The sequence below is a fragment of the Zingiber officinale genome, chromosome 5B (assembly GCF_018446385.1).
Source record: "Zingiber officinale cultivar Zhangliang chromosome 5B, Zo_v1.1, whole genome shotgun sequence".
Taxonomy (NCBI): domain Eukaryota; kingdom Viridiplantae; phylum Streptophyta; class Magnoliopsida; order Zingiberales; family Zingiberaceae; genus Zingiber; species Zingiber officinale.
Window position 1 is genome coordinate 109965329 of NC_055995.1, and position 22363 is coordinate 109987691.

General features: G+C 35.4%; 1 protein-coding gene across 2 annotated transcripts in view; it reads right to left on the reverse strand.

Annotated features, from left to right (window-relative positions):
* Positions 1 to 21376, reverse strand: part of LOC121985336 (protein CHROMATIN REMODELING 19-like) — a 64478-nt gene extending 43102 nt beyond the window's left edge. For both annotated transcript variants that reach the window (XM_042538720.1, XM_042538719.1), the window contains exons 1-8: positions 20676 to 21376; positions 20427 to 20544; positions 8670 to 8710; positions 8344 to 8594; positions 8085 to 8265; positions 5289 to 5474; positions 5057 to 5224; positions 4828 to 4986 (exon numbers count right to left, since the gene is read on the reverse strand). In XM_042538720.1, the coding sequence (XP_042394654.1) occupies positions 4828 to 4986; positions 5057 to 5224; positions 5289 to 5474; positions 8085 to 8265; positions 8344 to 8594; positions 8670 to 8710; positions 20427 to 20544; positions 20676 to 21215 (1644 nt within the window). In that variant the 5' untranslated portion in view covers positions 21216 to 21376. The remainder of the gene's footprint in view (positions 1 to 4827; positions 4987 to 5056; positions 5225 to 5288; positions 5475 to 8084; positions 8266 to 8343; positions 8595 to 8669; positions 8711 to 20426; positions 20545 to 20675) is intronic.
* Positions 21377 to 22363: the final 987 nt, after the last annotated feature.

The window sequence follows — 22363 nt, forward strand, 5'->3', positions numbered from 1 at the left end:
GCAGAGTCACGATGCTACAACAACCCTCTGCGAGGGTTGATGGTGCCACACCCAGCGACATCCCTCCGTTGGGGTCGCAGTGCAAGGGTGGCCCTCAATGAGCCGCAAAGGGTGTCGCAACCCTGAGACGAACCAGTAATTTTTTCCTTTTTTCTTTTTTTAAATATAAATAAAATATTAATTATATATTGTAACACCGGAAAAAAAAAAGGGGGATAATTAAAGCATTAATACGTTTAAGTAATTAATGTATAAATAAGTTAACGAACCCGACCCGATTGACTAACAACCCGACCCGGCTTGTCCTTTTAAATACATGTTTTAATTCCCCTCCCCTCACCTTAGTAGCCGTCGACCACCCCCATCCAAACCCTAGCAACTTCAGAGGAGATAGAGGAAGAACCCGGTCGGAACGCTTAAGGTCGTTTTCCTTACGTTTCTCTAGTCATCTCCTATACACACAAAAAAATATATATACCAAGGCAAGTTCTCCTTTGATTGCTTTTGATATTTACTGCACTATATGGATCGTAGTATAATACTTTGATTTACGTCGTAAGGTTTCCTGTTCCGATTTTTATTCCACCTCATGGATTATATTCACTTTTCACTACGTCTCTATTTTGCTGCTACATGGACTATGAAATCGAAAGCATGCATACTACATAATTACGTAATAACGAGATAGATTAAAGATAAAAGGGGTTAAATTAACGTATGTTTACCTTGCTCTTTAATTCTTCTGAACGCGGTACATCTGGACTTGCCAAAAAGAAATATTCATCTGATTGCATCGTTTTATTTGCTCTTTAATTGGTTGCAAGCAAAATTTTACATCGTTTGCGTTAATTGGTTGCATGCAGAATATTGCATGGTTCGGGTTGCATTTGTTTGCACTCCAAATGGTTGCATGCAGAATTTTGCATCCTTTTGTATTAAATGGTTGCATGCAGAATTGTGTAGCTCAGAGGGTTATTGCATGGTTTGATATCAATTGCCAACATGCAAAGATTTGGTAGAAAAATAAATAAATAAATAAAAAGGGATTATTAATGCACATGCACCTTGATAACCAGTCATGTAGTATATTCATGCAATACCCAGCTTTGAATCGACACTAAAATTTCAAGCTTCACACATCTTTTAGTATTTTGGTGCATTATTTATTGTCTAAAAGTTATGTCATTACTGAGGTCCTGGCTCGATGAATCTTAACATGCTTTTGATAGAATGGAATTGTTGAAAGGTCAATGTAAACAACTTAGTTTTTGACAGCTTTCTAAACCTATTTAGTTTAACGATGTAATCAGTATGGGATTATGTGATGGTAGAGGAATCCGGCTTAAGAAGGGTCCGGTGAATCCTACCAAAATAGAGGGGTTAGGGGATCTGGCTTAAGAAGGGTCCGGTGAACCTTACCGAAACAGAGGGGTTAGGGGATCCGACTTAAAAAGGGTCCAATGAACCTTACCAACCTAGTACTAGGGCAAATGTTTGGCCAAACGATCAGAGGTTAAGGTATAAAGTAAAGACATATGTTGATCTGTATTCTCGAAATTTACAAGTCGTACAATTATAACGAAAGACAATGAAGGTTAATTTGCACAAAGATAAATAAAAAAAAAAAATTGGAGGTTCATGAAACTAATGACAGAAGTTATTCTCTACCACCATTTAGCTCAGTAATTGTCGATATATATATATATATATATATATATTTCTTTTTGTAAATGCAACGAACATTATTTATGAAAAAGGGTTAAACTTGCTGTGTCTTTAGACTCACTAGATCTATATGGTGCAGGAAATGAGGAGACGACAAGACTTGATGGATAAGCGTTCTTGTACTTGGCAGTGCACACCCGCATTCTTCTTTTATTAGTTTTTGTTTTTCCTCGCATTGGGATGTTGGGTCTTCTGGTCGGAGTTGAGTTTCTCTATTGGTAGTTGTTCGAGTTTATCTCACTAGTTAGTTGCCTTTTTTGTCCTGTAGAAGGTTTAATTTACTATTATGATGTTAATTCACAGCTTGTTTTGGGTTTCGTGTTGAATCAGGTTGTAATGCACTTTTATTCTAAGTTGTTGATTTAAATTTGAGTCTCTTTAAGCTTGCAATTATGAGGTTTGTCCATGTATCGGTCTAGGATGTTTCATAAATAGTTATAATTATTATTAATAACAGTTATATAATATTGAAAAATATTTTAAAATTTTAAATAATTTTTTAAACTAATAAAATAATTTAAATTTTTAATATATATTGTAAATTGAATATAAATTTAAAATAATTTTTTAAAAATATATATATATAATTCTTAAACATTTTAAATATATATTAAAAATTTATAAATACATTTAAAAAAAATAAAATCTTTAAATAATTTTATAATTATCTTTCAAATGATTTTATAATTTTGGAATTAGTTTTTAATTTTAAGAATTACTTATTTTTAAAAAATAAATTTTATAAAAATTAAATAGGCATTATCTTATGAGAAAATATTGAAATATAAATTAAACATCTCAAAATATAAAGCATATTTAATAATTAAATATTAATAAAATGAATATACACTTATATTTAAAATTTAAAAATACCAAAATTGTATCAATACGATATGATACCAAAATCGTATTGTTTCCATCGGAGATCGAAACTCCAGCAGGAGTTGAAATTTTAAATCGTGCTCTTGGAGTCTTCACTTTTGTCATTATATACTTTTATAGAATTCTCCATATTATTTCTCTTGGGAGTCGATCACAAGCTTTTTAGAGGTTAATGGATATCATATGTAAGTGTGGTTTCTTTTCTTAATATTTTTCAATCAGTTGTCTAAGAAGATGTATAAATTCTATCAAACTTTTCAGGTACGAATTAAAATCAATTTTCAGTCACCTTTGTCTCCTTCCTTAATTTTTTTCTATTATTCTTTTTTAAAATTTCATGGTATGGCTAATAGCTTAATGCCCTTATAATTCGCACAAGTTTATGCGTCTCTTTTGTTTTTATCCAGGAGGCATAAAAGTACTTATCCTCCACTAATTTAGCATTTTTTTTCATTTTCCATATGAGGTTGAATAACTTTGTTAGTCATTCACTCTACTTTCCTAGACACTTCCATACCTGTATCAAAATATCATTCAATCCAATCGCTTTTTCATTTTCATCTCAATAAATGTTTATTCTACTATTCTACTTCTAAAATTCGAAATCCCCAATAAAAAATTTAAATTTTTATATTTTTATACTCTAGTCTACTTAAATTTTCTATTTTAAGTTGGTCACCTAAATCTTCATTAAAAAGTTGATGAAGCTACCCTTCCATTGCTCTTTTATTTCCTCATCATTGTCTTCCTCTCTCTCTCTCGATTTAGCTAAATACTAGATATTTCATTCTCCTTTTGAATTAAGCTATCAATTCAAATGTTTAAAAGTTTTATTGTTGGCTTTATTTACTACTTTCTTAGCCTTTGTCTTGGCTACTACATATTTTTTTAAGTTTTTATTTTGTTCCTACAAGTGTATAGCAACTTATAGGTTCTTCGTTTTCACAATCATTTGTGGGGACTGCGATCGCGACCCCACGGATGCCTCCGACTATGCCGGAGACGTCCGGTGGCACCTCCGACGGCACCGGAGGCGTCCGACGACGCTTCCAGCGCGCTGCCGGAAGCGTCCCGCGACGCTTTTGGGGCCGCCAGAAATGTCGCGACGCTTCTAGTGACGCTGCCCATGCTGTCTCGTGCGCGCGCGATTCTTCCTAGCGCACGTGATGACGCAACGAAACCTTCATGGCTTGGTGTCAATTTCAATGCGCGGGCGGAACGGTAAGTTTCGCCCGTTCCGCCCGACACGGAACAAAATTTTGAACGTTGATCAAATGTGAGTCAAGGAGATTACAACTACTTTTTTTAACAATGAGGATAGTGGTTAGGTAGGCAAAGATGGCTAGTATTGTTAACAGCAAAACATGATGATAGTTGCTCGTCGGCAATGACAAGACTGAGAGGTTTGAAGGTAAGGGAGGTAAGGTTCTACTAAAGAGAAATGTCAAGTTTATTGTTAAGATAAGGAAAAAGGGGAGAGGGAAAAGAGGAAAACAGCCCTATAATTGTAGGCTGCAACGAACTTGCACAAGCCATGGTTACAATTGAATGTAGGAAGAGATGATCCTTTGAGTGGGAGATAGGATTTTGTTAGTGGAAATGTGATTTCATTTGTATAGAAGGATGGTCTTGAAGATGCTAAATAGTGTGCAAGGTGCATTGATCACTAAATTTAAACTCAATGAAAGGTAGAGAAAAGATCTTCTCTAGTCGTTGTGATAGACTAGCAGGTGTTGGGTTGAGTGTGAGTCTAAAAGATACCCGCAATAGAGGAGTTGTTGTTCGAATTTATAAGGTAGACAATGAAAGCCACCTTTGGAGGAGAGGTGGAGGGGAATAGTGTGGATTTGCTAAAAAAAATAGAAGTTTTTTTTTAAAACCTTAAAAAAAAACAAAATTTGCAATGTAATGTGATGATTAGAATTAGTCATAAAAAGTAACAAAACCCAGGGTTCCTTAAATTGTTACCAAAAATTTTTATCAAAGCTTGTAACAACATTCTGGAATTTACATCAACTGTAAAAATCAACTATATAAAAAAATGTAATGCTTCCATTACAGCCAGCATGATATTAAGAAGTGGTATTTGACTTTAGGAGAATCAAAGGACATCAACTAAAAGCAAATAAAAAATTCTAATGTTCATAACGTATTCAAAAAGCTAGTAGGGAATAATGATTGCATAGAATGGGGAAGATAAGCTCTGGTGAAACTGTATACCTGGTGAATTTCAAAATCATTATAACTCTTGATCTCTTGGATGGCTCTTTCTATGCTACATTCAAAACCAAATACACCCTTTGGATACAGCACTTCAGCAACACGAACAACATCTTCATCACTGTACACGTGTCTAACCAGCAATGGATGATTTGCAATCTGACAAAAGAATGTCATTCATCAGGTTCAAAAGCATATTCTATGTAAAAATGAAATAAATTTTAAGCACCTTGCGAAACTGCATAAAATAATTGGAAATTTGACGTTTGGGGAGCAGATCAACTCCAGATGCAGAAGCAGAAGACTTTGAGACCCGAGCCTGGGAAGCTGCACGGTATTCATTTATGGCATTAACATATGCCATAGACTGTTGCGAGCCCATGTGAACATAATGAACCTGCAAAAGTATTGAATGCATGTTGAACGTGCAAAACCAAAGTTAAATCAGTCATAAGGCTTACATGTCGTATCTTTGGAACAAGTTGCTGCATAACATCGGACTTCAAGCGCCTTAATATGAATGGCCCTAAAATGGATTTTATCTGTGAGATCATATCATTATCTTTTGCATTCAACAACTTTTTCAGGTCCACATCCCCAGTGGAAAAAATATCAGGCATCATAAATTCTAACAATGACCATAACTCCTGCAAATGTTAAAACATGTTATCACAATGTTGTTGATCACTCAGGAGCAGAATTATGACATACTAGCCAATGCATCTGACAAATGGAAGACAAGGAAATATAGGAAATGCTTGCATAGATAAAATGAACTCAAGCATACAAACAATTCTCTTATCACTTCTCTATTCATGGTTCAGAACCCCAGACCCTACTTCTTACACTGGCATATGACTCGCTGGTAAGTCATCCCTTGAATCACTTCTATTTTTTCTCCTTCTCAGAAACTTCCGAGGTATAGAAACCTCATACAAACCTTTCTTACAAGATAAAAACAAGAAGATAATCTAAGTAATACAACAAAGACAGTATAACCTTAAAGATCTTCTTTGGACTTGCTTTTACTTATATTCATTCATACTTATTGGCTTTCAACAACCTCCAAAGCTGCTTTACTTGTAGCCTTCATCCGGCAAAGGTGATATCACTCATCCCAAGCGGTCAAGTATCGTCAACCCCACGACAAGATACAAGGTAAATCATGGTACGCAACGGCCTCCTAGGTGGGAGGGGATAACCCAAGGCGATGAAGCCCCCGAGAATCGACCCATGCCCAATCCAACAAGTCTGCCACCCAAGTACCAACTGCGCTATGCCCGTGGGGGCATACTTATAGCCTTCATGTTCTACCAGCAACTTGTTCTATACGACAGCTTCTACCTTTTCCTACCACAATTGCATATGCTTCATGTTGACTGTTTGGCTTTCCAACAACTTAAATCGAATGAACCATCTCTCAATAAGCTGATGTAATATAGTTGGTAGAATATTTGATTGCACCTATCAACTCAACAGTCTTATTCTAGTTTTCTCACTGGACCAACCAATCAACTAAACCAACCAATCAACTAAATCCAACCCAGTTAACTGTCCAAAGTTGACTAAGCCACAAACAGAAACATGTTGTTAATTGATAAATCAGCCTAAGTCAACTCTCTAGTCAACCCACAAACGCATTGAGTGAATCCTACCACAAGTCTACTAAATCATCAACTATGATCAATTCTAAGGACATGTCCTCATCTAAATCGAGGAACTTCTTTATCTTGCCAAGTGGTGTTTCCTCCAGGACTTCCTCATCTTACCAAGAGCCCAGCCCTTGCATCCCAATCTTCTCTTTACTAGAAGCCTTACCTACGGGACTTTCTTGTCTTGCCAAGAAGCCTAGCCTAGACTTCCTTAGATTGTCAAGAGGCCTTCCCTCCAAGATTCTCTCTACCAAGCATATGATCAACATTACTTCCAAGACTTCGCTTGCAAGAGGCCTTGACTTTGAGATTTTCTCTATCAAGCATTCAATCAACTTTAACTTACCAAGACTTGCACTGCCAAGCATCTAATCAACCTTAACCTATCAAAACTTTCACTTACCAAACATCGCGTCAACCTTGAACTATTAAGACTTCCATTTGCTAAGCATACGGTCAACCTTGACCTGTTAAGACTCTTGGAGTGTAAGTGTCGAGACAACTTTAATCCATTAGCACTTCATTCACAACCTCCACTTGTTACTTCTCATATATCAACACTTGTTGGAATTCTCGGATTGTCAAATATTCAATTAACCTTGACCTAGTTGACAAACTATATTAACCAAACTTAAACACATAGGTCAAACCAAACATCAAAACACCATGGTTGATCATGACCAACTTGAAGCACAATTGCATCAAGAAAAAAAATACATGAGTGAAATTTTGAACTTTTTTCTAGAGGCGCACTATCATGCTATCTATAGAAAGAATTCAAATCTTGACACTATGCCAACTCTAGTGCCTAAGTGGAGACTAGTGGAGCGAGGTTGTACCAATAATGACCCATTTTGACATATGTCGTAGGGAAGGAGTATATGATATGTCGATCTTCCTTATCCTCCTCCCTTCCCCCTTTGTCCTATGCTTCTTCCTTCCAATGGTCACTATCCGTACTATGGGAAAGGTTGTCTAAGTATCAACATGGAGAACTCACAAGTACAAGCTGCCTATATCAAGCCATATCGACCAAAGTTATATTCTTGATATATAGTGCTGAACCTCTTAAGATCATTTCATCATATATGTTATTGCCTAATGTTACATAATCAATGAACATAATTCAGAAAATATTCATAAGTAAACGTGTGTCTCTAACAGAAACAAATAAATAATACAAAGAAAACCAGAGCATCTCATAAGCCAACATAAAAGGAAAGAGCTGATATGGTGACCAGAGAGTTTTAGATGAAGATGGCCTTTTACTTTCTACAATTAGTATACAAATAAAAACAAGTACTATATAAATATATATACATGTATATAATTATAGAAACTCTTTTTGCTTTAAAAACAAGTACTTTCTAAATTATATACATGTATAAAATTATTCTTGGTTTCATTACTGACATCACCCTAAAAACAAGAATGAACTATAATAATGCAGGGAAAACTTGGTGCCTGGACTTATAGGAATATAGTCAAAACATTTCCAAACTCATTAAAACAGCATTAAGTTTACTATTCACTTAGCGTTTTGCTTTCTAAGCAAGTCACAAGTTTAAACAGAGAAAAAAAGCTCCAAGAAGGCTGTTGGCATACATGTAAATCATTTTGAAGTGGGGTTCCTGTTAACATTAGGCGTTGTCGTGCATTTTGAGCTACAGCCATAAGGTTTTTCCATCGGAAGCTATTCTTATCCTTTAAAACATGAGCTTCATCCATTAGAACACAACTCCATTTCCATCGCTTCAATGCCTTACGATCATCTCTCTGTTGTGAGCTGAAAGTTAAACATCACAATATTCATTGCAAATTATATATCAAATCCTCAAAAAATAAACAATTTGGATGAACAAACCTGTGTCGTTCAAACAATGAGTAGCATGCAAGTAATACATTGAAGGAAGGAGGCAAGCCAGCCTTGCCAAGAGAGGTTAATTCCTTTGAATAAGTTGTTCTCCCACTTCCGTGAAATAATAAGACAGAGAGTGATGGACACCACCTAGTCAATTCTCTTTTCCAGTTCTCTAAAACTGAAGCTGGGCAGACGATTAGGTGAGGACCTCGGTCATTGTTCAAGTGCTTTAGCAAGTTTAGATATGTCACGGCCTGGATGAGAAAAAAAGTAATCAAAGCTTATCCAATCTCAATTATGAGGTCAAACTTTCATTGAGCTAGACATACCTGCACTGTCTTACCAAGACCCATCTCATCTGCCAAGATGGCTGAAAATGAGGTACAGTTAGAAGGCCTATACGAGTGTTTTATAAGTGAAGTTAAAGAAAAAATGTGAAACCAATGAGAAAGCATCAGCCAACAACAGACACAGTAGAGGTCAAATTGCTCAATTAATTGATTCTGTTTTCTCATAATACTTTAAGAAATAAGCCATCACAAAAAAATATATCAGACACATATTATCAACTTCCATGAATCTGTAAATCAAATACATCATAGCAGCATTTTTTTAATATATAGTACATATAATTTTGGATTAGAAAATGATTACTAATTTTGGACGGGAAACTAATCCTTAAGATATCATCAACTCTTAACATTCCAAAGGATGAAGTGCTAAACAATATTGACATTATAATAGTTGAGAAATAGCAATTTTGTTATTCTCATGAGGAGAAAGACTACAACCTGTTTACATAATTCAAAGCCTAACAACGAAATACCAAATGACAATGTTCAACTTTTAACATAAACCAAGCTCCATTAAATGGTTTGTTAAAAATTTTGGTCATCTGTTCTTGAGAAAATGCATTGAGTATAATTCTTCTTGGACATGGCATATTGAATGAAGTGGCAGACAATTTCAATGAGTTTAGTGTGTTTTTGAAAGGCTGAATTGTCTAATGTGTTTAGTTTATTTTTGAAAGACTGAATTGTTAAGTGTGGATAGCCACATGATTATTAAAATTGGTATTCATTAGTTTGTGATTATAAAACTACAGTGTTAAGAAAAGATTGAATAATCTTATAGATGTTATGTAATTCAAAATCTTGAAATCAATGATTTGCAATCTCCTACATGTCAAGTGGCACAGTAAAAAGTATTGTTGCAATAATTTTCAAAAATCCGATGCCACCGGTATCAAGTATGTCAATAAGTCATATCATGCTGGTATGACACGTCTTGGCACACTACGCCATGTATCAAAAAAATTAATTTAATTGATTCTCTAATTCTTATAGTTTTATTTTTATAAATAAGTGGAATAATATTATAAACCTAATATAAATTCATTTTGACATGAAGTTGAATAAAACTATTTTTAATTCAATTACTAATTATATAATCATTTTAAAATGTATAAAATTTAACTAAACAAAATTGAATAAGTAATTCTTATCCAAATTCATCTCAGCGTGTTAGAATACATGTAGAATGTATCAATTATTGGTACGATATAATATGAAATTTTCAATTCGACTAGTTAATATTAGTTTATTTTTACAACTAAATAAATTAAGTGAAAGGGGAATTAAAAAAATAAAACTTATCTAAATTTAGCTCAGCTACTGAATGTCTCTGTCGACTGTAGCACAATATGGTGTTGAAACCATACAATTCCAGTTGGGACATAAACTCCAACATAGAAAAATACATTAAATCTTACCTCTAGTTATGTAATTGTATTTTATTCTTTTTTCTTCTTCATTTTCTTCCTCACTCCGTTGCCAATTGGCCACATGCACCATATGTCAGCACTTTGGAAGTACTGAAAAAGTAACAATATGCTTAAAGCCTAAACTTAAATAGACCTTCTATAAATAATACACCAAGCATAAACAAAATCTAAGAATTAACTGTACAAATATACTTTTTATAAATAAGTCTTTTCCTTTATACAGCATAATAAAGCACAAAACTTTTAGAATTACTTCCCAATAAAACATAAGTTTCTACATGCTGATTTACATAATCAGAGATTAACTCAGACATGAACCTCGAACATCCCTTCTATAAATATTAGACCAAGCATAAAGTACAAATACAATAACAACCAAGTTTTATCCCACTAGGTGGAGTCGGCTAAGAAAATTAATTGTACACATGAATATGTTTTTTTATAAATAACTCCATTTTCCTTTACATCCTTTAATAAAGTATAAACCTTTCAGCATTATATCCCAGTAGAACTTAAGCTTCTACATGCTGATTTGAAACATACCACACAAAAAAAGACATTCGACATAGAAAATGAGCTTTCTGGGCAATCCTTGATCATATGAGCAATCATCACCATCATCTAATAAAAAAAATATATGATTTGGAAAAATCAAAGTATCTGACGATTCGCCTCCAAAAAACTACCTTGTCGCAAAACATAGAGATACCCCAGATTTATAAACAACTTCAACTTCAAGAAATTATTCCAAAATATTGATAAAAATTTAGCTATAGCAATCTACAAATGTTTATGATGCAAAAATATCTCCTGTATGTTGTGTCTATTGTATCAAAGAGTATCACATCATGCCAATGCTCAACACCTCTTGGTATGCTACAACACGATGAATTCAAATTGAGATACTGTTATTATTTTTTTATCTTGTGACAATACAAATAATGTCAAACCTATAGCATTCCAAATATATTCGAAATAAAAAAACAAAGTATGACATTAAATAGTTGTCTCATTTTTCTTTTTCTTCTTCGTATTCTTTAACCTTTCACCTCCAATTCTCCACCAACACCATCCAGCGAAATGTCTACACGATGCCAACACAGAATTGTTCCAGTCTAAGATTAAAGCTCTGACATAACTCAAGATTGTGAACCTCACTTTGTGCCAAGATTTAAAATTTCTGTATTAATTTCATTGGTCAATCAATGTTGGAACCCCAAGGTGTTTTTGGTATGATCAACCAAGTTAGGTTAGATCCTGTTATTTTCTGATCTCTGTGTCTAAGTGTGCAGGAGCTTAGGAGCACAGGAAGTCGAGCGAAAGACGTGACTAGCGAGAAGGACGGCACGGGAGAGAGCCGACGGACTCAGTGCATCCAAGGGACGAGACGCTACGGAAGAGTGCGCCGGTGGACGAGAAGGACGTGCACGACATTCAAGGGATGAGAAGCCGAAGCGGAAGCTTGCTCAAGGAGAAAGCCAAAATTGGATTCGAGTGAGTCTTATTTCGGTTGGCCGAAATCACCCAGGCGATTGGAGCAGCGAAAGAACTAGAGTGGAGCTATGGAGCTGCTAGAGGCGCCTTCAACAAGAGTTGAAGGTGCCTCCGTGACCTTCAGGCAGAAGGCGCCTTCAATGGTTGAAGGCGCATTCAACCAGCCATGGAAGGTGCCTTCGATGAACAGTGCAAAGGCGCCTTCAAAGGCTATGGAAGGCGCTTTCAACCAGGCAATTTGACCATTGCGGAAAAGGATAAAGTTGTATCCTTTGGCCTCGCTGGAGGCGCCTTCTAGCTCTATGGAAGACACCTTCAGCCTACGGATAACTTTTCCCATGGGTTATAAAAAGACCCCTGAACCTAGGAAAAAGATAACAACTTCAGTATTTAGTTTCCTAGTCTTTTCTGAGCTATTAACAAGTGTAAAAGGTTTCTCCGCCTTCAGTAAAGGAGATTCTTAGTGAGCGTTCATTTGCCTTGGATTAACAACCATCTAGGTTGTAACTAAGTAAACTCTGGTGTCTTTTACTATTTTTTTTAGTTGTTGTTTCTGTTATAATTGTATTACTAATCCGAGTCGAAAGATCAAGAAGGTGTTTTATTCTTGTGTTTCAGACAACTCGACCCTCTCCAGTCGGCCTACCCGGACCAACAATCAAAACAAGACAAATTCAGTTGGAATTGATGGCAAATTCAAGGTGGAGGGAAGGAAATAAAAAAAGGAAATCGAGCTATTCTACAACTTCTTCCTCAAATTAGTTGAAGTCACTCAAGATTTGTTATTGACTAGTTGAAGAAATCTTGTGCAGTCCTCACAAAGTGTTCATGAGTTGGAAAAACCTTCATGAAGTTGTATTGCAAGTTGTGTAAACCTCAAAAGTTGTTTGCACGTTGCAACAATCCTTCTGGATCTATTGAGTCATCACAGAGCTTAAAAACTCTCTTCCACAAAAGATGTTGACAAAAAGAGCATACACCAAAAAATTTCTAGAATTGAGTCGCATTCCTAGAAAATAAAATCAAAAGAACAATTTACTAGCTTAAACCTATGTTTTAAGCTTTAAATAAATACTGTCTTTATTTATCAAATAAATATCATACCCTACTTTAGATTTTTTTAATTTCCCAATTTGCCCTTAGCCTATGCAATCCTACCCCCACCAAATCGACTTCAAAATCAACTTCATGTGCCATTTTGAAATGAAACATTTACACCTAAAATGTCCATTTTAGGGTATTGTGTTAAAATAACCTAACCAACTCACATTGGCCGACAAACTAGTTTTGAAATTTATTAGGTGCAAAAAAGGATAAAATGCTCAACTTGTTGCTTCATTTTGATATTCAACCTTCCTTATGTGCGTGTAGACCCAACCACAATTCAGAACCGCCAAATCAACGGAACCAACAGTTTGACGGTTCGAAAAAGTCAAGCCTTAACCTTAACCATCCAAACCGATTATAGTTCACGGTTCGAAACCACCTATTACAGTTTGAAACATTCGAAACAGCCCATTACAGTTTGATTCACGATTTGCGATGGCTCACGATGGAAAAAAAAATCCAAAGAAAAGTGATGGACAAGAAATATGGAGGAAAGCACAGAGGAGAAAAAAATCATCGCGTGAAAGAACAGAAAAGAGAAAAAAAGGCGGTGACCACGCAAGCTGTCACCCGTGGCAAGCGGTCACGTAAGGCTTTAAAAATCAAAAAAATACATATCGTACAATTCTTGTCGTCGGCTACCTCCGACACGGGGTCGTCGTCCACAGCAAGCAGTTGTCACCCACAGCAAGTGGCGTGAAGATTTAAAATAAAAAAAAAACACCATTGAATTGGCAGTTTGAACCTCCGATTCAATGGATTGAAATAGAAACCGAACCGAGGTTGGGTCTATGTGTGTGTTCACTCACACCATAGATGTCCATTTTAACACTTGTATCTTCTAAAATGTTCTAAATAATAATAATGATCTGATTTCACTTTTAGAAGGGTCAAAAATGAATAAAATGTTGAACGACATAACTTATATCATCATGAAATGAAATGTTGGTTCATTTGCATCTAAAATATGCATTTTAAGGACTACTCCTCAAAATAGTAAACTGTCAACCATTGAAGACTCCAAAAAAGAATATTTTGGATATGGTAAGCTTACAAACAAAATTTCATCTCAAAATGACACAATCACCTTGTGGGGTGCATGTATTCACAAGCTGTATTGTTAGAGGCGCGAGGCGCACCGAGGCGCAAAGGGGCTACTAGAGCCCGAGGCGCGAGGCGCGCCCGAGGCGCGCGCCTCTTGAACATGAGGTTGATGACTACTAAATTATTGACATACTCATATAATATGTCAAATATAATAACTATTAATATTCCACACACATCAATAAAAAACTTTTGATATATATGTTAGAGTATCACTACTACCTTCCATGATAATTGAATAAAAAAATAGTCTAAAAAATTAAAAATAAAATAAAATCAATACGGTACCAGCAATAAAAAGCATTGTACAGTCTGTACCAGCAATAGCAAAATAGTAAAAAACAAAAAGCAAAACAAAACAAACAAAAATGAAAAAACAGTAAAAAAAATGAAATATCGGACAACAGCATCAATACGAACCAATAAAAATGGAAAAACAATAACAAAAAATCCAAAACCAGACAGCAGTAGGAAGCAAAAACACAACCTGCAAAAATTAAAAAATAGGAAACCAAAACAAAACAAAACCGGACAGCAGCACAGCAAAGAAAAGAAGATACAGAACTGTAGAAAAAAAGAAGATACAGAAAAGAAGGAAGAAAAAGAAGCGAAGAGAAGAAGAGAAGAAGAAGATGATAACAGACAAAAAAAAAGAGAAGAAGAATAAGAAGTGAAGAACAGAAAAAACAGAAAAAGAAGGAAAACATTCTTGGGCGACGACGCAACTCAGCGATGGCGCAACTCAGCGATGGCGGCGGACGAAAATGGGTTCAGGATTCTTCCTCCCTTCCTGCGTTCTCTTCCTCCCTTCCTTCCTGCGCTCTTTTCTGCTCCTGTTTCCCGTGCCCTAATTCCAAACAACGTTGATTTGGAATGTTTTTTCTGGTTTAAAATCCAAATTTGTTCACGATTGATCGCGGCGCCTCGATCGCACCTCGATCGCGCCTTTGTTGAGGTGCAAAGGCGCACGAGGCGCGCCTGGCGAACAGCGCCCGCCTCGCGTGGGAAGAGGCATTTTTCCCAGCACCTTGTGCGCCTAGCGCCTCAGGCGCGCCTTTAACAACACAGTTCACAAGGTGTGTGTGTGTGTGTGTTGATATGTTGCCCACCTTATGGTGCCCAACCTGTGTCCACCTAGTGTGTTTTTTTTAAAGCTTAGGGTTTAAGATTTAGGCCTTAGAGTTTAGGGTATAGTATTTAGGGCTTAGGAAGTGAAAACAAAAAATACACTAGGTGGGTAGGGGCGGGCACCATAAGGTAGGCAATATATCATTCCTATATATATATAGTCAAGCTTCAAAATCTTGAGCTGCTGGAGTTTCAAACTTTAATTAAAACAAAAATATTTTAGTACCATATCGGTATTTCAACATATGATGCTAATGGAGAATTGTATAAAGGAGATGAAAAAATAAGAAAAGAACAAATATAAATTCCCAACTCTTAAATAAAATTGTAAAATTTTAACATTGTATTGCATAGAGTCGCAAGAGAAATTATCAGGAGAATTTTAGAAAAGATAATCGTTAGCGTAACATATATTGAACTAATTAAGGATATGTACAAGAATATAACAACCAGAGTAAAAACTTCAGGCGGAGTAACTGAAACATTTCCAATAAAGATAAGATTACATCAAGAATCAGCTCTAAGTCCCTATCTTTTTATACTAATTATGAACGAACTCACTACACATTCACGACACAGTTCTGTGGTGCATGTTGTTTGCAGATGATATTATTTTGGTAGATGAAATACGTGAATGAATAAATGCTAAACTAGAATCTTGGCAAGAAACACTAGACGAGAAAGGTTTTAGACTTAGTAGAATAAAAACAGAATATATGGAATTTAAATTTAGCAATATTAGACGTAATAAGACAATTGTTAAGACAATTGTTAAGATAGGAGATGATGAGTTGCCCGAAATCAAGAGCTTTAAATATTTAGGATCATATTTGCAAAACGATGGAGGGATTGAGAGAGATGTCTTACATAGAATACAAACAAGGTGGTTAAAATGGAAGAAAGCGCCAGGTATTCCATAAAATACCTCTAAAACTTAAAAGAAAGTTCTACAAAACCGTAGTTAGACCTACTATATTATATGGAGCTGAATGTTGGACTATGACTCGAGCACATTAGCAAAAGATGAGAGTTGCAGAGATGAGAATATTAAGGTGGATGTGTGGGCATACGAGGATGGGCAGAATAAGAAATAAGAGTATTAGAGAGAAAGTCAGAGTTACATCTATTGAGGAAAAACTCCAAGAAACACGTTTAAGATAGTATGAACATGTACTTAGACAACCAATAAATACTTTAGTTATGTGATGCGAATCTATGACAAACGCGCATATCAAACGAGAAAGAGAAAATCCAAAAAAGGCTTGGTTAGCAATAATAAAACAAGATAAAATTTATTTAAGTATAATGATGAGATAGTAGGAGATAGAGCTCAATGGCGTAAAAGGATCCATATAGCCAAGCCCACCTAGTAGGATAAGGCTTGGTTGTTGTTGTATTGCACACGGCTTAAAATCTCGTACGGTACTGTGTAAAACAATCAAAATGTATAGTTCTGATAAATTAACAAAATTCAATACTACTCAACATAGGCAATCTCTTATGTGTGTGTCAATTATGTTGATAAATATTGTCTTATACCAACACTCGACACCTCTTGACATACAATACAAGTCTGCATAAATTAAGAGAATTGTTTTATTTCTTTTGTAAATTATCTTCATACAAGATAATATTAAATTTTAAATTTGAGTATATAGTTAGATTCATGGTTTCCGAACTGTGTGGATTGGCACACGCAAAATTTAATATTCACCCGCCGACCAGCACGCAAGATGACTTCGACACACGACAGAGCAGCTAAAACAAAGGGAGAGACAGGAGGGGAGTACATTGACAATGGCGACGACAAAAAATAAAGAGGGAGTGGGAGAGAAGAAAAAGGAAGTGAAAAGAGAAACAAAGTAAACAAAGAAGTACTAGAAAGAGGAGTATGGACACCAATGACAGCCGTCTCTGGTTGGTGATGGAGGGCACACCATTAATTGAATTGTTGCACTCTAGCGAAAGTTGATGAGAGTCATGAGCAATTGGGAATCCTAAGAGAGTGGGGAAGAATCAAGAAAAAAAACAAGAAATCAATAAAAATAGAATGATGGGAAAAGAGGAATGAAGTTAGAAAAAAAAGGACTCGTAGGAGAAGAATCAGGGAAAATAGGGAAAAATATTGGGAAAAAAAAAAGAATGAGAGGAAAAGAGAAAAGAAATCAAAAAAATTAAGGAAAAAAAATGGGAATGAGAGAGAAAAGGAAAATTAAATAACTAAGAAAATACCATTAATCCTGATTAAATAATATCTAATTTTTAAAAAAATATATTATTAATTTAATTAGATATGATTGAACTAGATTATTTGGTTCAATTTTAAACTAATCAAAATAAATCCAAATTAAGGTCAATTTAAACCCACTTGACTCGATTAACTCCACCCAATGTAAACAAACTTACACTCAACTACTCGAATTTAGAAATAAATTTATTATTAATATTTTTTATTATTATATTTTATATTTAAAAAATATCATAATCATATCGGCACAATATGATACGATACCGAAACTGTATCATTACAATCATAAACTAAAACTCGCTCGAAATTTTAAATCATGCTTCATGCATCGGGTTGTCCTTTATTTTGTAACTTATAATTATTAAATTAAATATATTTTGCAAGAGATAAAACAAATTAGATAGCAATTATATGGATCCTATATATATATATATATGATCTATTTAACATTGTTAAAATATTGATTATATATTTTATCAGCATGAAATGTACCCATTATTTAATGTATGGAAATCATGTTAATTAACATATGCTCCACCATATAGTCCCCACATACCACATAACACCTATGCACTATGGAATAGGTATACTAACTCTATATGATTTTGGCTTACCACACAGAAGACCATTTTGGGAAGATGGAGGCATTCTGAGCAAATAGCAGTTTTCTCATCTCTAGATCTACTGAAAATCTAAAAATCAAGGCTTCTAAAAGAGATTATTATGAAGAATGAAGAGACCCATGGTGAAGCACAGAAGAAGCAAAATAAAAGGTACAGAAAAGGAAAAAAAATAGAGAACTTAATAATACTGCAGAAGCTGAGAAACTACTGTGGAACTAAGTAAAAAAGAAGCAAACTAATCTGCCTAGAATAGAATGAATCTGCATAATCTGTACTGAGCAAAGCAAACAGAGATTTGAGCTGGGAACTCATGAAATAGCTAGGAATTTTTCAAGTAATTGTCAGGAAGAACAAAAAAAAATTGGAAATCACAATGAAGTCTGAAAATCACAATGAATAAGCAGAATCTTGAGGAAAGAAGAAGGAACCAAAAGAATTCTGCGGATTGCTAAAAGAACTAATAATGTGTGATGTTGTGGGAAATTATTTGGGTTTCTTACTCTACCAAGATATATAGCCTCGCTTGTGAATATAAGAAAATATATACATCCATATACGAATGTCAATTTACATAAAATTCCCTAATGGCTAGGTCCCCAAACAAATTCTAAATGATTTCATGAAGCTGATAGCATATGCACCATATATACATCTACATACCACATGCATTATGTAGTGATTCAATCTCACACCACCTAAGCACCTACAAACACTTCATGCAATGCAAGGATGTGCTAGACTTCAAATTTCAACAAGAAAGATAGTCAACACATGAAAGAGCGGTCAATCATGCAATGCAAAGACTAGGACTATCTAACATTATATCCATGGTTATAAAAAGGCCCAGGTTGGACCAGTTAGATAACCACCTAAGCATATTTCGAAAGGGACCACATAGCAGCTGCATATTATCACATATGGCCTATCTAACTTGCATGTGATGGAATCAAATTAACTTAAACCCTTAGGCCACTCTATTTGGTAACCTCTGTCCTGTAAGTGTCAACCTAAACATTTATTTTTTTAAGTGATAGACACTTTAAATATTAATTACTTACATACAACTTTGTGTGTAAGTAACGACCAGAGTAAAGACTTCAGGCGGAGTAACTGAAGCATTTCCAATAAAGATAGGGTTACATCAAGGATAAGCTCTAAGTCCCTATCTTTTTGCACTAATTATGGACGAACTCACTGCTCACATTCAAGACACAGTACCGTAGTGCATGTTGTTTGCAGATGATATTATTTTGGTAGATGAGACACGTGAAGGAGTAAATGCTAATCTAGAATCTTGGAGGGAAACACTAGAAGAGAAAAGTTTTAAGCTTAGTAGATTAAAGACAGAATATATGGAATTTAAGTTTAACAATATTAGAAGTAATGAAACAATTGTTAAGATAGGAGAGGACGAGTTGCCCGGAACTGAGAGATTTAAGTATTTAGGATCATTTTTACAAAATTATGGAGGGATTGAGAGAGATGTCTTACATAGAATACAAGCAGGATGGGTGAAATGGAGGGGAGCGTCGAGTGTTTTATGTGACCGTAAAGTACCTCTTAAACTTAAAGGTAAGTTCTATAAAACCGCAGTTAGACCTGCTATGTTATATGGAGCTGAATGTTGGGCTATGACTCGAGCACATGAGCAGAATATGAGAGTTACAGAGATGAGGATGTTAAGGTGGATGTGTGGACAAACGAAGATGGACAAAATAAGAAATGAGAGCATTAGAGAGAAAGTCGGAGTTGCATCTATTGTGGAAAAACTCCGAGAGACACGTTTAAGATGGTACGGACATGTACTTACGACCAATAAATACTCCAGTTAGGCGATGTGAAACTATGATAAACATGCATATCAAACGAGGAAGAGGAAGACCAAAAAAGACTTGGTTAGCAACAGTAAAACAAGATAAAATTTATTTAAATATAGATGATGATATAATAGGAGATAGAACTCAATGGCGTAAAAGGATTCATACAGCCGACCCCACCTAGTGAGAAAAGACTTGGTTGTTGTTGTTGTTGTTGTACATACAACTTTGTGTGTGTGTGTGTGTGTATGGGGTACACATCATGTGTTTTACATTATATCATTGGCATTATTATATTACTTTCTATGTAGAAGTAGGAATTAGATGAGTTACTAACTATCGGAGTATGTTAGTCTTCTTTAATATTTTATTGGCACAAATATTTTTTTAATATTTTTAATATTGCCCACATAGTCCCTTGGATACTATATATGCTCTATGCTATGGGTCAAATGCATCACTGCCTACATACAATTTTTGAAACCAGAATATTATCTAGAGAGTGTTGCTAACCTTACTATTATCACAGGGTAAGAAATAGAGGCATCGAGTGCAATGTTTTGACTATCAAAATTATTCTATGGGGAATAGTGTAGTGGTTGCCTCTCATATTCATTTTAAATTAAAAAAAGGTTAAATGAAAAAACAAATCCTCTTACAAACAGGAACAAGAATTCAAAAAGGACAGAAATATTAACAGGATTTTACTTGAAGAAGCATGTTTCAACAGAAAATGAATCTACTAGTTAATAATCAATAATCAATAATCAACAATAATTTACCTCCACCGATTCTTTTTCTGTACAACAGAAGAAGAAAATTCACACCTACAATCTGATAAGGCTTCAAACTTGGCTCAAAATCAGATTCCTCACGAGCAAAAACAGCATCAATATCTTCCTAGATGCATCACCACCCAAAACAAGCACAGATGGGAGCATAAGGAAAACGATAATTTTCAAAGAGAAGCCTGCTAATCAATGCCACCCGAATGGTTGTCCAGAAAATTCAGCAAAAGTTGAAGCAAGTACCTGAGTGACAATCCTGCACGAAGAAGCTTCAACTTCAGCATATCTATCGCAATTGGAAATGGAGGAACCATAAAGCTCCTCCCTTAGGGCTGATGATATCTTGCCACATTTGCGGAGAGCTCGACCAACGACGTCCACCTCTTCTACTTCTAGGTCTTCCTGTAGGTTCGTTGCTTCCTCTTCCACGACGTCTGCTTCATCCTCTGACCACGAGATCTCTTCGTCATCAGGCGCAGCCGGCCGGACCTCGACCACTTCATCAACGTCGCTATCGTCATCCACTACGAATCGCCTGCCCCGACTGCCGCAGCCATGTGGGGAACGCGTCACCTTTACGTCGCCGTCGCCCACATCCTCGTCCTCGTCGTCCAAATTAACGGGGCTATCGTGTGACCCGGTTCCCCCGGGGGCATGGGGCTGGTAGGCGAAGGATTCGATGGGGGGAAGAGATGGGAGATTGGTCCTCTTGAGGACCTTCGAAGGCTTGAAGGTGTGATTCTCCCACTCGTCATCGGAGATCTCATCGAAGGCGCGCCTCATATGATCAGATCGGGAAGTGATCGAACAAGGGCCTACGATTTGGGTTTAAGATGGATTGAGAGGCGGGAAGTCGAGAGAGAGGGAGAAGGGTTTTAAGACCATATGACCGTATTTACCGCTTCAAGACTGCCGACTGCAGTGGCGTCCAGTCCGAGACGAGAGAGAGCAGAGGGAGACCGGAAAAGTAGTAAATATAATTAATAAAAATAAGTTCTAAAATTAACATAATTTAATTTAATTATATTAATAGATTAATATTAAAAAAACTTGTTTGAAAATAAAGATTTATTATTTCAATAAAAATTAACTTTTAAAGTATGCAATTTTAACTTTTTATGAAATTTTAATTAATTTTACATCTTAGAAAAATACATTATTATTTTTATATTATTTCACATATAAATCCTATCCTCTTTAAGAATATATATATATAAATAAGTTGGGCAAAATTTGACCGATAAAATATTGATATGCTATTTTACTTGCGGTATGTGATTGTCATGCTCGACTGAGTGAGTCAAGATGTCTAGAAGTGAGTTAGGGTGATCGTAAGTGATTTGGGTCTCTCTATTTTCAATGAGTCATAGATATCATCTCGTAAGGGGCGTCGTGCAACATAACACCTCTCTTGAATGATATCATGCACACTTTACTCTAAATTTTAAAGGTAACAATTTATTGACATAATCAAGAGGTTAAAAAAAATTAAAAAATCAATGACTGATTTGTGAGTGTCGTCCACCACGACCGCCCATGCCTGCCACTCGACCTAATATATATATATATATATATATATATATATGTGGTGAAAGAATTCTAAGGTAAACGCTTTTAAGTAAGTTGAGTGTTAAGAGATTGTACGTAAAGATAGCAACTCTTAACTTAGGCAAAGACTTTATAAGATTGATGAGGTGTGTTAGAGGGGATAAATAGCACTTGGCTAATTGTGCTTACCTCGATTGTTAGTACGCAATATAATAAAACAAACATAAACAAAAATAAAAAACTCAACAAGATTCTCAACTCTACGATTCTGTCTCAATGCAAGTCTATTATCTTTCTCTTTACTGGAAACTCTCAGAATGTGAAGAAACCTCTTACCTATTCTTATCTTTGCATCAATACTAGGGGTATAATCGAGCCGAGCC